General features: G+C 48.1%; 2 protein-coding genes across 15 annotated transcripts in view; one reads left to right on the top strand and one right to left on the bottom strand.

Moving 5' to 3' along the window:
* The window catches only part of LOC310670180 (uncharacterized protein), a 99,386-nt gene that overhangs the window by 58,652 nt on the left and 26,194 nt on the right, over window positions 1-14,540 (top strand). For 6 of the 12 annotated variants that reach the window (XM_083424995.1, XM_083425003.1, XM_083424999.1 and 3 more), the window contains 3 exons: window positions 100-225; window positions 2,232-2,405; window positions 2,597-2,770. In XM_083424995.1, coding sequence (XP_083281121.1) covers window positions 2,273-2,405; window positions 2,597-2,770 — 307 coding nt within the window. In that variant the 5' untranslated portion in view covers window positions 100-225; window positions 2,232-2,272. Of the gene's footprint in view, window positions 1-5; window positions 226-2,231; window positions 2,406-2,596; window positions 2,771-4,194; window positions 6,182-11,293; window positions 12,298-13,251; window positions 13,378-14,540 lie in introns of those variants that run through there. The other 6 variants (XM_083424998.1, XM_083425004.1, XM_083425006.1 and 3 more) reach the window with 6 other exon arrangements.
* The window catches only part of LOC310670133 (uncharacterized protein), a 140,995-nt gene that overhangs the window by 117,206 nt on the left and 9,249 nt on the right, over window positions 1-14,540 (bottom strand). Inside the window, exon 1 of one of the 3 annotated variants that reach the window (XM_083424833.1) lies at window positions 13,585-14,513. The exons of 1 other annotated variant lie outside the window; for it this stretch is intronic. The gene's annotated coding sequence lies outside the window, so the exon portion shown is untranslated. Of the gene's footprint in view, window positions 1-9,313; window positions 9,382-13,584; window positions 14,514-14,540 lie in introns of those variants that run through there. One more of the 3 variants, XM_083424831.1, reaches the window with a different exon arrangement.

Raw genomic sequence — 14,540 nt, 5'->3', positions numbered from 1 at the left:
TACCACTGTACCCATCATTTAAATACACAACAAAATTGTTACAGAAAAGAACAGCAATGTGTAGAAAAAGATCATCTTTGTGCTCCCTTTTTCTCTTAGGGTCCAGTGTGCTTTGAAGACGTAGCTGTTCCTTTCACAGAGGAGGACTGGGCTTTGCTGGATCCTGACCAGAGAGCTCTGCAGAAGGAAGTCAAGGAGGAGAATCCTGGGATCGTGGCCTCTCTGGTAAGGCTCCCTGCTGGATCATAAGATCAGTTTTGAAATTCCATACAGATCTCTGAAGGACAAACCTCCTCTATTTTGAGGGAGCCCAATACCGCCACCCGCAGCATCTGAGATGTTAACACACCCACAACTCTCCATAGGAGATGTATCGCCTGTTCCGTCTGGGAATATTCTTCCACCAGTACTGCCTTTTCCAACCAGGATGAGGCTGCTCTGAGCTGCCCAGGCCTTCTTCCATGTAGGCTTCAGAGATCTTAGGGACGTGGAGGTACATCCTGTCTAATTTTCTTTTTCCCTTTCTACATTTGTCTGGCTTCATTCTAATTTTCCGTGAAATATTTCCTACAGGGGACTGTTTAGAATGTGGAAAAAGCTTCACCTAGGAAACCAGTCTCAATTTCCATTAAATAAACACAGCAGGGATGATCATAGAATTTTAGGAAATGGTATAAGGCATATGGTATAACTGGTATTAGGAAACGTCATGAGGAATTAAGGGGAAAGATAGCGTTGACCCGGAGTAGTAACAAGATTTATGGTCTCTCCCCGAGTGCCAGGGACCCTCCTCCAAAGAGAGCTTTTTTTGTCATAATTATTTCTTTTTTTCCAATTTTTGGCAATTAATGGGCAATAAATGTTCTCACTGCCACTGTGGCGTAAAGAAATATTTCCTTATTTAAAACATCTTTATCAAATTTTCTGTTATTGCCTCACAAGCCGTAAAATTCCAACTCTCCTTCCATAATTTTCCCCATGATGTTACTTAAATAGGTTTCCCTAAATACATAGCCAATTTGATCATTTGCCTTTACTTGTTCATCCATATCCTCACACTCTAATAAGATTCCATACATTTTACAAATTACTTTTGTTTTGTTTTGTAGTAATTCTTTATCCAATACTGAAATTGCAAAACCCTTTTTCTTGTCAGCTTTGAAGACCTCATTTATTTGGTGATACTGGATCCACCCTCTTAGGTTGTGTTTTATTTCCTCCCGCAGTTTGGTCAGACTCATGCTGGTAGCTTCAAGAACACTGTCCCACCATCTCGTCCTCTGTCGTCCCCTTCTCCTTGTGCCCTCCATCTTGCTGGTATAATTCCTCTGGAGAGCCAGTGTGGTGTAGTGGTTAAGAGCGGTAGTCTCGTAATCTGGTGAACCGGGTTTGCGTCTCCGCTCCTCCACATGCAGCTGCTGGGTGACCTTGGGCCAGTCACGCTTCTCTGAAGGCTCTCAGCCCCACTCACCTCACAGAGTGTTTGTTGTGGGGGAGGAGGGGAAAGGAGATTGTGAGCTGCTTTGAGACTCCTTTGGGTAGTGATAAAGCGGGATATCAAATCCAAACTCCTCCTCCTCTTCTTCTTCTTCTTCTTCTTCTTCTTCTTCTTCTTCTTCTTCTTCTCTGTGTATTCTTGCCCCCTCTTCTTGATGTCTTCTGCTTCTGTTAGGTCCTTACCACTTTGGTCCTTTATTATGGTAATCTTTGTACAAAATGTTCCTTTCATATCTCCAATTTCCCCCCCCATTCTATTGTTTTCCTCTATTTCTTTGCATTGCTCGTTTAAGAAGGCCCTCTTGTCTCTCCTTGCTATTCTTTGGAAATCTGTATTCAATTTCTTGTAGGTCTGCCTTGGATTCGTATCGAGATCATTTTATCATTTTTGAGATTGCATCCCAGTACAGCTTTTGCCACTCTTTTCTTGACTATGAGGGCCACTCCATTTCTTTTACGGGATTCTTGCCCACAGTAGTAGATATGATGGTCTTCTGAACTGAATTTGCCCATCCCTATCCATTTTAGTTCACTGATGCCTAGGATGTTAATATTTATTCTTGCCATCTCATTTTTGACCACATCCAACTCTATACCACTGGAGAGGTATAGAAATGGGGCTTTTGTTGGGAAGGGGCTGCCCCATTTGTGCTTCTCCAGGGGCAGGAGAATATCTAGGGCAGGAAATCCCTGCAGGGCCTCTGAGGCTCCCTTTGCTTCTTCCTCTCTCCCAGGACCCTGCAGCTTCTTTTGGCTCCTTGACTCCTCAGGAAGGATGAAAGGGACAGATCCTGCAAACCTAGTGAGGATGGAAGGGGGAAGATGGACGGTTGACCTGGTCAGGTTGTCTCCTGCATCCCTCCCCACAACTTCTGAGCGCTCCTTCCCAAGAACCTCCGAGAGATCTGGTGAGTCCCAGGGGAGGGGAGATGGGAACATGGATGGATGGAGGGTGAAGAGGGAAAGCTCTCTGGCCAGAAATGAGATAAAGCAGGGATTTTGCTGTGGGTGGGGCCCCCAACATCTTGGGAGGCTTCCCCTCCAGCCAGAAAATCCCTGCAGGGCCTCTGAGGCTCCCTTGCTTCTTCCTCTCTCCCAGGACCCTGCAGCTTCTTTTGGCTCCTTGACTCCTCAGGAAGGATGAAAGAGACGGATCCTGCAAAGCTAGCAAGGATGGAAGGGGGAAGATGGACGGTTGACCTGGTCCGGCTGTCTCCTGCATCCCTCCTCTCAACCTCTGAGCACTCCCTCCCAGGGACCTCTGAGATATCTGGTGAGTCCCAGGGGAGGGGAGATGGTGACATGGAGGGATGGAGCCGTAGAGGAATTGGGGCTTGCTCAGCTTGGGGGTGGGAGGAGGCAGGCAGGCGGAGGGAGATGGAGAAGGGGAGCACCTTTTTCGGGCTCCCCCACCTCCCTGCCTGCTCCTTTGTCATCTGCAGGCAATTTGAGCTAGGAATAGGTCACAGCTCCCCAGTCACCACCGCTCTAAATGTCTAAAACCAGTTCTGTGATCTGAATGCCCTGCCAATGTCAGACAACTCACTGATCCTGCTTTGCAGTTTGAATGCAGATGGGGCCTCTGTGTGTTGTCTTTTTCTTTTTGGAATAACTTTTTATTTGCTTTTAAAAACAAGGAACATTCTCTCAGGCTTGTTGTTTTTGCTTCTGTTTGCATTTGATTGACCAAAGAGATGACTGACCTTGGAGATGGAGTGGATTCCAGGATTGAGCCAGAACAAAATCCATTCCAGATAAAAGCCAAACAATATGTCAGTTAATACCAGCCAACAAAGACAGTGAAAACTATAGAGAGGCCCCACATCTAACTATTTTTAGTTCTTCATCTATCACAAGTATTCATGAACAAAGGCGGCATTTTTTCATTTCCGCCAAGCTAAGCAGTTGGCTCCTTACCTCTCTCGCCCTGACCTAGCCACTGTGATCCATGCGACGGTCACCTCCAGACTGGATTATTGTAACTCGCTCTACGTGGGGCTGCCCTTGAGACTGACCCAGAAACTCCAGAGGGTGCAGAATGCTGCAGCGAGACTCCTTACAGGGTCTTCACTGCGAGATCACATTCATCAGGTGCTATACCAGCTGCACTGGCTCCCGGTGGAGTACAGGATCAGGTTTAAGGTGCTGGTTTTAACCTTTAAAGCCCTATACGGCCTAGGACCCTCGTACCTACGGGACCGCCTCTCCTGGTATGCCCCACAGAGAAACCTACGCTCGTCAAATAAAAACATCCTGAAGGTCCCAGGCCTCAGAGAGGTTAGGCTGGCCTCAACTAGAGCCAGGGCTTTCTCTGCTGCGGCTCCAATCTGGTGGAACGCTCTGTCACAAGGGACTAGGGCCCTGCGGGACCTGACATCTTTCCGCAGAGCCTGCAAGACAGAGTTGTTCCACCAGGCCTTTGGTCAGGGCCCAGCCTGACTCCCTCCTCTGGCAACCTGCACAGAATTTTGCTTAACGGTTGCCATTAATTTGACTTTAATTAATTTTTATAATGGAATGTTTTTAGAATGTTTGATTATCTGATTGTTTGATTATTTAATTGTTGTTAGCCGCCCTGAGCCCGGCTTCGGCTGGGGAGGGCGGGATATAAATAAAATTTATTATTATTATTATTATTCAATGATCTGGAGCTCCATTTCTTCCTGAGGCTCTAATTCGCTTCTCTCTTCATTGCAGATGGTGATGAATTAGACGGGAAGAACAAGGGGGAGCACAACAGAATCCACATAGCGGAGAAGTCATATAAATATTCAGAGTGTGGAGAGAACATCGGTCAGAGCTCCCAGTCCACCTCCCGTCAAAGAAAGAGCTTCGTCCAGAGGGATAGCCTCACTTCACACGAAAGAGGACAGAGCAGGGAGAAACCCTATCAGTGCTTGGAATGTGGGAAGAGCTTCAGTCAGAGGGCCCATCTCAATTCTCATCAAATAATTCATACAGGGGAGAAACCCTATCAGTGCTTGGTATGTGGGAAGAGCTTTAATCAAAGCGCACATCTCACTTCCCATCGAAGAATTCATACCGGGGAGAAACCCTATCAGTGCTTGGAATGTGGAAAGAGCTTCAGTCAAAGCAGCTCTCTCACTTCCCATCAAAGAATTCATACAGGGGAAAAACCTTATCACTGCTTGGTATGTGGAAAGAGCTTTCGTCTGAATGGTGAACTCACTTCCCATCAAAGAATTCATACAGGGGAGAAACCCTATCAGTGCTTGAAATGTGGGAAGAACTTCAGTCACAGGCAGAATCTCACTTTGCATCAAAGAATTCATACAGGGGAGAAACCCTATCAGTGCTTTGAATGCGGGAAGAGCTTCAGGGAGGGGGCCAAGCTCACTTTGCATCAAAGAACTCATACAGGAGAAAAACCCTATCAGTGCTTCGAATGTGGGAAGAGCTTCGGGGAGAGGGCCAAGCTCACTTTGCACCAAAGAACTCATACAGGGGAGAAACCCTATCAGTGCTTCGAATGTGGAAGGAGATTCACTGATAGCTCCCATCTGACTTCCCATCACAGAATTCATACAGGGGAGAAACCCTATCAGTGCTTGAAATGTGGAAAGAGCTTTAATCAAAGCGCACATCTCACTTCCCATCGAAAAATTCACACAGGGGAAAAACCCTTTCAGTGCTTGCAATGTGGAAAGACCTTCAGAAAGAGCTCCCATCTCACTTCCCATCAAAGAACTCATACAGGAGAAAAACCCTATCAGTGCTTGGAATGTGGGAAGAGCTTCGTGGAGGGGGCCAAGCTCACTTTGCATCAAAGAACTCATACAGGGGAGAAACCCTATCAGTGCTTCGAATGTGGAAGGAGCTTCAGGTGGAAGGACGGTCTCACTTACCATCAAAGAATTCATAGAGGGCAGAAACCGTATCACTGCTTGGAATGTGGAAAGAGCTTCAGTCAGAAGGTGAATCTCACTTTGCATCAAAGAACTCATACAGGGGAGAAACCCTATCAGTGCTTAGAATGTGGAAAGAGCTTCAGTCAGAGGAACAGTCTCACTTCCCATCAAAGAATTCATACAGGAGAAAAACCCTATCAGTGCTTCGAATGTGGGAAGAACTTCCGGGAGGGGACAAAGCTCACTTTGCATCAAAAAACTCATATAGGGGAGAAACCCTATCAGTGCTTGGAATGTGGAAAGAGCTTCACTCATAGCTCCCATCTCACTTCGCATCGCAGAATTCATACAGAGGTGAAACCAAAAAAGAGAAATAAAACAAAAAATATTAAACAACCCTTACAAAATACAATTGCATAGAAAAGAGAAAGGGGGGATATAAACTAAAAATACTGTTTATACCATTTGTATCATATATATCAGATCATTCATCAACCCATAGAAAGGCAGGCTCCCCCACTTCTCCCCTGCGTGACCCCCTCTTCTCCCCGTATCCCACCTTGAGAGATCCTTCCTTCCCTGCGTTCCTTGCAGGTCCCTCGCACCTCCAACTCTCCTCTTCCTATGTGTGTCCTCCTAAATAAAGGAATCTTAATAGAAAATATTAAAGATATAAAAAATACGAAAAAATTGATGATGATGATTATTTATTGACACCCTTCCCATCTGGCTGGGTTTCCCCAGTCACTCTGGGCAGCTTCCAACAAAATATTAAAATACAGTAATGCATCAAATATTAAAAGCTTCCCTAAACAGGGCTGCCTTCAGATGTCTTCTTAAAGTCTGGTAGTTGTTTTTTCCTTTGACATCTGATGGGAGGGTGTTCCACAGAGCAGGCACTGAAAAGAAAACTCCCATCTCCGTCTGAAAATAATCTGCAGCAACAATTACTCATAATCTGCACTCCAGAATAAACCCAGCTGTATTTAGCATACAGTGGTAAGTGGTGGTTAGCATAGAGCGGTAGATTCGTAATCTGGGGAACTGGGTTCGCATCTCCGCTCCTCCACATGCTGGGTGACCTTGGGCCAGTCACCCTTCTCTGAAGTCTCTCAGCCCCACTCACCTCACAGAGTGTTTGTTGTGGGGGAGGAAGGGAAAGGAGATTGTTAGCCGCTTTGAGACTCCTTCGGGTAGTGATAAAGCGGGAAATCTAATCCAAACTCTTCTCCTCTTCACCAAGGTGACACATTCCCTTCATCTCCCTCCCTAGCCCAGCTTTCAAATCTTAACTAACTCAGACAGTGCAATATGACTCTTATAATGATCGTCTAATAATCCAAATTAGTATTTCTCCAGTTTCTAGGTCCAGTTTCTATAAAGCCTTTTAAAAACTGTTCCAACAAATCTCGGCCAAGTCACAATGGAAAATTATGGTCTCTTATGATGTTCATCCAATCCTGCTTCCTCTTCTTTCTTCTTTTCCTAATCTTTGGACATTTTAATCCACTGGGGATGGGGAAGCAGGCATCTTAATTCCCTTTCCTCAATCGAGATCATAGCTTGCCTTGTTCACCGTTTCCAGATTTGCTTTGCATCTCTGCCGCTCATTCCCACACCAGCTCAGCCCAACCTTGTCTTTCCATGGGGCTCTTTCTGTCTCCTCCTGCTCTTCCCTCGCCTGCCCCACACAACCTTCTGCCTCTCCCAGCGGCTCCTTTCCAACGACTCCCACCTTGTGACCCACACATTCCCCTCCGTCTCTTTTCCTGGGTCTTCAATGCCAAGGCGCTGCAGAAGCTTCTTTGGAGTGGATGCATCTGGTTCCCAATAAATCACGCAGAGGCAAAGTTCAGTGGCAAAATAAGGTTTCTCAGCCTTTTCAAGGGATCCTTCTTAAACTTGGGAATGTCGGCATGCGATCCCATCTCTACAGCTCACAAAAACACCAGCGAGAAGGTGGGCTGGAGCCAGAAAGGCGTAAGCATTGGCCTCGAACGTGGGACTCAGGAACGCTTTCCCCCATGGAGACCTGGGACCCCTTCTTCTGAAGGGACCTCCGAGGAGGAAGCCAGGGCGGATCAGTCCCTGGACCGTGGAGGCGATTCCAAGTGCTCTACATTTCCTAAAGTCCACAAGAATCTCTTTTGTTTTCTTTCAGCTAAGGAGGAAGTTGTTTTTCCTGCACCGCTCCCCCAACTGCTCAACATCCTTCCTATAGGCCGCCTGCCCCTCTCCAGCCGTGATTAAACCAACCACCGTTGTATCATCTGCAAACTTAATGATTTTATTACTGGGGTATTTGGGGGCACAGTCAGCTGTATAGAGTGTATTAAAAAGTTTGATAGAAAATTTAATATCCACCTGCACAAACACAGTGGAAGTCCCTTGTCTAATAGCTTGGGCACCAATCTATGCAGAGGAATAGTATTAAATGCAGAACTAAAGTCTACAAATAACAATCTCACATAGTTCCCTTTCTTCTCCAAATGAGTCAGGACAGCATGTAAAGCCATTGCCACAGCATCCTCCGTGGATCTCTTTGCCTTGTATGCAAACTGGTGAGGGTCAAGTTCTACTGGCAGACAAGATATGATACAGTTCCTTGCCAGCTTTTCGAAACATTTCATTATAATGGGTGTCAACGCCACAGGGCAAAAGTCATTCAGACTATCTTTGGTTTTTTTGACAGGGGTATAATGGTAGCGGATTTTAGACAGGGTGGAACGGCGGCTTGGGCCAGAGACTGGTTAAAAATCTTCATAAAGATTCCTGTCAGTTGGTCCGAACAATCTCTTGGCACCCTGCCAGCCGCCCCATCTGGGCCCATAGCCTTTCTCCTAGAATCATAGAATCGGAAGAGACCACAAGGGTCATCGAGTCCAACCCCCTGCCAAGCAGGAAACACCATCAGAGCACTCCTGACATATGGCTGTCAAGCCTCTGCTTAAAGACCTCCAAAGAAGGAGACTCCACCACACTCCTTGGCAGCAAATTCCACTGCCGAACAGCTCTTACTGTCAGGAAGTTCTTCCTAATGTTTAGGTGGAATCTTCTTTCTTGTAGTTTGGATCCATTGCTCCGTGTCCGCTTCTCTGGAGCAGCAGAAAACAACCTTTCTCCCTCCTCTATGTGACATCCTTTTATATATTTGAACATGGCTATCATATCACCCCTTAACCTCCTCTTCTCCAGGCTAAACATGCCCAGCTCCCTTAGCCATTCCTCATAAGGCATCGTTTCCAGGCCTTTGACCATTTTGGTTGCCCTCCTCTGGACACGTTCTAGTTTGTCAGTGTCCTTCTTGAACTGTGGTGCCCAGAACTGGACACAGTACTCCAGGTGAGGTCTGACCAGAGCAGAATACAGTGGCACTATTACTTCCCTTGATCTAGATGCTATACTCCTATTGATGCAGCCCAGAATTGCATTGGCTTTTTCAGCTGCCGCGTCACACTGATGGCTCATGTCAAGTTTGTGGTCAACCAAGACTCCTAGATCCTTTTCACATGTACTGCTCTCAAGCCAGGTGTCACCCATCTTGTATTGGTGCCTCTCATTTTTTTGCCCAAGTGCAATACTTTACATTTCTCCCTGTTAAAATTCATCTTGTTTGTTTTGGCCCAGTTCTCTAATCTGTCAAGGTCGTTTTGAAGTGTGATCCTGTCCTCTGGGGTGTTAGCCACCCCTCCCAGTTTGGTGTCATCTGCAAATTTGATCAGGATGCCCTTGAGTCCATCATCCAAGTCGTTGATAAAGATGTTGAATAAGACCGGGCCCAAGACAGAACCCTGTGGCACCCCACTAGTCACTCTTCTCCAGGATGAAGAGGAACCATTGATGAGCACCCTTTGGGTCCGGTCAGTCAGCCAGTTACAAATCCACTGAGTGGTAGCATAGTCAAGACCGCATTTTACCAGCTTCTTTACAAGAATATCATGGGGCACCTTGTCAAATGCCTTGCTGAAATCAAGGTAGGCTACATCCACTGCGTTCCCTTCATCTACCAGGCTTGTAATTCTGTCAAAAAATGAGATCCTGTTTACCTGCCGAATCTAATATAATCCAGGACCGTTGATGTAGAAGTTCCAACATATTCCAATCGGTCTCCTGGAAACAGTCCTGCAACTGCTGAGAGGCTCCCTCAGGCCACACCGTAACCATCCGTGTTTGTAGCTGGCCTTGTTTCCTGAGGGGTGTGTACACTGGTGTCAGAAGCAGGGACACATGATCTGAACCACCGAGGTGCACCTCATATGCCCGCCTAATGTTCGTATACACCTTGTCAAGAGTACTTTCTCCCCTTATTGCACACTCAATGTGCTGATGGGATTTTGGGAGTGCTGCCCTCACATCTGTGTGAGTGAAGTCCCCCACAATAATCCGCGCTGCCTCCGGGTATCTGCTCAATTTAGCATTGATGTTTTCATGCATACTACTCATGGCCCTTCAGGCATTTGCAGTTGGTGCTACATAAGAAAGCTGCAGAGATAGTGCAGGATAGTGCGCACCCCAGAAATGATCTCTTTCAGCTTCTGCCTTCTGGAAGAAGGTACAGGGTTATAAAGACTAGGACTAGCCACCTGAGAAGCAGTTTCTATCCAAATGCGATTTTGGTTTTAAATGCAGTGTAAGGTACTCTCTATGGGAATATATTGTATTTAATTATGGGGTATCAGAGTTTTTAGGGGGCTAACCAGGTTGGGATAGCTGGGATAGCAGGATTGTTGGTTTTTCAATGTCTGATGTAGATTTTTTCAATTTTGTTGGTCTGTATGGGACAGTGACAATAACAATTATCGTATTGTATCGAGACTCATCTGGAAAGTGCCATTTCATGTTCCTTTCCCCACTTGCCAGGAGCCTGAGCTCCATTTGGGGTTCCTCCTTCCGCACCCCAAGGTTCCTCCAAGGCCTTGGGGAAGGAAACTGAGGCAGACTCTGCTTGCTCCCCAGGGCCCTTGGGGGGGGGGCTGTGTCTTCCTCTGGCCATAGCACCCCCAGGAAGCCTTGGAAGAAAGGCAGGAGACCCTCAGCAGAGAACAGCCAAGTCCGGTTCTTCTCCGCAATGGCTTCCTCTTCTGAGAGCTCCTTCTCTTTCTTGTCTGGGCTGGACTGAGAGGACCCCAGTTCAACAATTTCCCCAGTCCCCACACTGGGCTCCATTGGCCCCTTGAGACTTCTCCTGTTGAACTACTGCCTGAGGTGGGGGAACAAGCGAGGGCCATCCGAAAGGGCTCCTGGGACCCCGAGGGGCCAGAAGGGGAGTCTCCAGATGTTAATGGGGGGGGGGAGCAAAGACACCAACCAGGATAACCTGGAGCAAAACAGCAGCCTGTAGGCTTGGCCTTTATTGAACTGTTGCAACAGGGGTGTGCAAGGCCTTATGAAGACTTTTGAAATTGCCACCCTGTAGATCAAGACCACCCCCCAGAAACATCACGCATACATCACAGAAAGGAGGGGTTGGGGTGGTAACCTGAGTGTCCTGTCCCCTGGCTGGTTCCCGCTTTCCCCCTCCCCATGAATACTTTCCAGTGACAAAGGGGAGCTTGCAGTTTCCTGCCCCCAGAGGGAAGAGCTCATCATTGTCCTTTGTTCCAGTCCATACTGAATCCACTCCCATATGCAAGTTGTTTGTGATCTTGATGGTCTTCTGTCTGGGACCATCAGGGTTGGCATAGCAACTGGGCAGGGCTCCTGTGGATGTGCTGGGATGCTCAAGGGAATATGGCTGCCCTGTATCAAACCTTCCCCATTTTGTAGTCCTTCCTTCATGGAGTGAAATAAAAGTGGAACAGTGCAGATCCGATGTATGGTTGATTTTCTATCAATTTAGAACAGAAGCGTAGCGTCTGTGGTGTGTGAGTGGAGTTTGTACAAACTGAATGATGGGGGGGGGGGTTCCTGCGACAAGGGGGAGAGAGAGAGACCGGCCTGCCCCCCCTTTCTGCTCCCCCCCAAGAGGGTCCCCCGTCGCGTCTCTGAGGGGCGAGAGAGGAGCAGCCCCTCCCCTCAGCGCCTTTTCCCGCCTTTTCCCAACGGCCGCCCTTCCAAGTCGGAGCCTCGCCTCAGTTTCAGGCGCCCAGGATTCCCGCCAGAGCAGGCGGCGCTTTCCCGGGGCGGATTTCTCCTCCTCAGTCTCCGGATTTCTCTTCAGGCCTCTTTGGAAAGGCTGGAGGAAAACTCCCTTCGCCTCGGCCTGCGTCCCTCGCAGGAAAGTCCGATACCTTTCCATTTGCGACGTCTAAGATCCGCTTGGCGTCTAGTTTGGGGCTGGCATAAAGTGCCTCTTTTTCAGTTGATCTGAAGGTATAAATGATTGGCCCAGAGCTGCTTTATTGATTAACCCTTTTCCACGGCTCCTTTGGACGTGGGTCTCCTGGAAGCTGATGACAGGAAATCTGATTTGGGCCTCCCCCCCCCCCAGGATCGCGAGTGCCTTTCCTTCCTGGCCTGGGACTCTTCCTCGTCTCCCTGTTTTCCTGGTGGGGGAAAGGTGGTTTGCGGGGGGGGGGGAGGGGTCTCCCGGCTGGGAAGCCCCCCTCCATCCTCCCCCCCCCCCCGCTGAGCTGGAGGGTGTGTTTTGGGGGGGGTCTTGAGGGAGCCATTTCTGAGCCCAAGGCACCTCCCGCCACTAGGCAGCCCTCCGCCTCTTCTCCCTCCCAGGAGAGAAGGGGGGGCAGCCCCTAGAGCGCAGGCGCAGAAGCAGGAAAACGGAAGGCAGGGAGAGGGAGGGGAGGACTCGGGGCGCTCGGCTTGCCAAGGGTTAAAAGGAGCAGAGCTGGATTCCTAGAGAGGACGGGAAGTGAAGGGGGAGGGGCAAGGTCCTCCCGAGCAGAAGCCCCTCCCCCCTCCCTTCCTGCAGGCAGAGAGGAGGCTGCTTTCTTCTCCTGTGCAAAAGCTTCCTTGGTGCCCCTCCTGGACTCGGGTGAGTCTCCTCTCTCTTCCCCCTGAGGGTGCAATGGGGAGAAGGGGGTCCCAGGGGGGCAGGGAGGGGGCGTGGGGGTCCCTGTTCAGATCATGCCTGGTGGGGGAGACCCCCAAGTCGTGGGTCCTCCTTTGTCCTCTCTGCCAAGCCAGGGAGGGGCCAGTTCGCAGGAGGTCTGCAGCTCTGCTCTTCCTTGGGATCCAGATGCTGCCTTCCTTTGGGGGGAGGGGGCTTGGGGTCAAGAAAATAAACCCCCTTCAGATGGAGGGAAATGTCCCATTTGTGCACAGAGGCTGCAGCCAGACGGGAACATTCCCACGTGGGGGGAGCACAGGGAGAAGAAAAGCCCGTCTGCATCTGCAGCAGCACAACTGGACCACTTCCTCTGTCCCAGATGCAACAACACACGTCTCTCCCCTGTCGCTCTCCACACCCACGGCTGGCGCTCTTACCTTCCAAGAACTGGATCTCACTCCCAAAGACACACTCTTCCATGGTCTCCCAAGACAGACGGATGCCAACCAGCCAACATTCCCTCCCCTCCCCCTCCTGGTGCCCCTTGAAGTTGGCTTGAGGGCATGGGGAGGGTCCTCCCCACCAGATGAAGGGAGAGGAGGTCCTTCCATCAGGAAAACGGGAATGCTCGCAAAGATTTACATGAAGATGAGTACCATATAGATAAAAAAATATTACATGAATTCCCCCGCTTACACAAAGATTAATACAGTGGTACATCGGGTTAAGAACTTAATTTATTCTGGAGCTCCATTTTTAACCTGAAACTGTTCTTAACGTGAGGTACCATGTTAGATAATGGGTCCACCGCTGTGCAATTTCTGTTCTTATCCTGAAGCAACACTGTACCCATCTTTTAAATACACAACAAAATTGTTACAGAAGAGAGCGGAGCAATGTGTTGAAAAATATCATCTTTGTGCTCCCTTTTTCTCTTAGGGTCCAGTGTGCTATGAAGACATAGCTGTTCCTTTCACAGACGAGGACTTGGCTTTGCTGGATCCTGACCAGAGAGCTCTGCAGAAGGAAGTCAAGGATCAGAATCGTGGGATCGTGGCCTCTCAGGTAAGACTCCCTGTTGGATCATGAAATCAGCTTTGAAATTCCATACAGATCTCTGTAGGAGAAACGAGAGAGCCAGTGTGGTGTAGTGGTTCAGAGCGGGGGATTCGTAATCTGGGGAACCGGGTTCGTGTCTCTGCTCCTCCACATGCAGCTGCTGGGTGACCTTGGGCCAGTCACCCTTCTCTGAAGTCTCTCAGCCCCACTCACCTCACAGAGTGTTTGTTGTGGGGGAGGAAGGGAAAGGAGAATGTTAGCCGCTTTGAGACTCCTGAAGGGGAGTGATAAAGCGGGATATCAAATCCAAACTCTTCTTCTCTTCTTCTTCTTCCCCTATTTTGAGGGAGCCCAGTAGCGCCGCTTACAGCATCTGAGATGTTAACACACCCACAACTCTCCATAGGAGATGTATCTCTTGTTCTGTCTGGGAATATTCTTCTACCAGTACTGCCTTTTCCAACCATGATGAGGCTGCTCTGGGCTGCCCAGGCCTTCTTCAGTGTAGGCTTCAGAGATATTAAGGACATGGAGGTACATCCTGTCTAATTTTCTTTTTCCCTTTCTACATTTGTCTGGCTTCATTCTGTTGGTGAATCTAATTTTCCATGAAATATTTCCTACAGGGGACTGTTTAGAATGTGGAAAAAGCTTCACCTAGGAAACCAGTTTCAATTTTTAGTTCTTCATACACCGTATCCCAGAAGCCCTTGATTTTCTCACATGGCCATCACATATGCAGAAGTGTCCCCTCTACTTGGTTACACCTCCAACGTAATTTTGATTTTGTTTTATACATTTTACATATCTTGGTTGGTGTTATATACCATCTATAAAACATTTTATCAAATTTTCCTTTATTGCCTCACAAGCCATAAAATTTCAACTCTCCTTCCATAATTTTCCCCATGATGTTAATTGAATAGGTTTCCCTAAATCCATAGCCAATTTGATCCTTACCGCCTTTACCTGTTCATCCATATCCTTCCACTCCAATAATGTTCCATACATTTTAGAAATTACTTTTGTTTTCTTTTGTTTTGTTGTAATTCTTTATCCAATACTGAAATTGCAAAACCCTTTTTCTTGTCAGCTATGAAGACTTCATTTATTTGGCGATACTGGATCCACCCTCTTAGGTGGTGTTTTATTTCCTCCTGCAGTTTGGT

This window comes from Podarcis tiliguerta (assembly GCF_965153285.1).
Source record: "Podarcis tiliguerta genome assembly, chromosome: 2".
Classification (NCBI taxonomy): Eukaryota; Metazoa; Chordata; class Lepidosauria; order Squamata; family Lacertidae; genus Podarcis; species Podarcis tiliguerta.
This window is presented reverse-complemented; position numbering and strand designations above follow the sequence as displayed.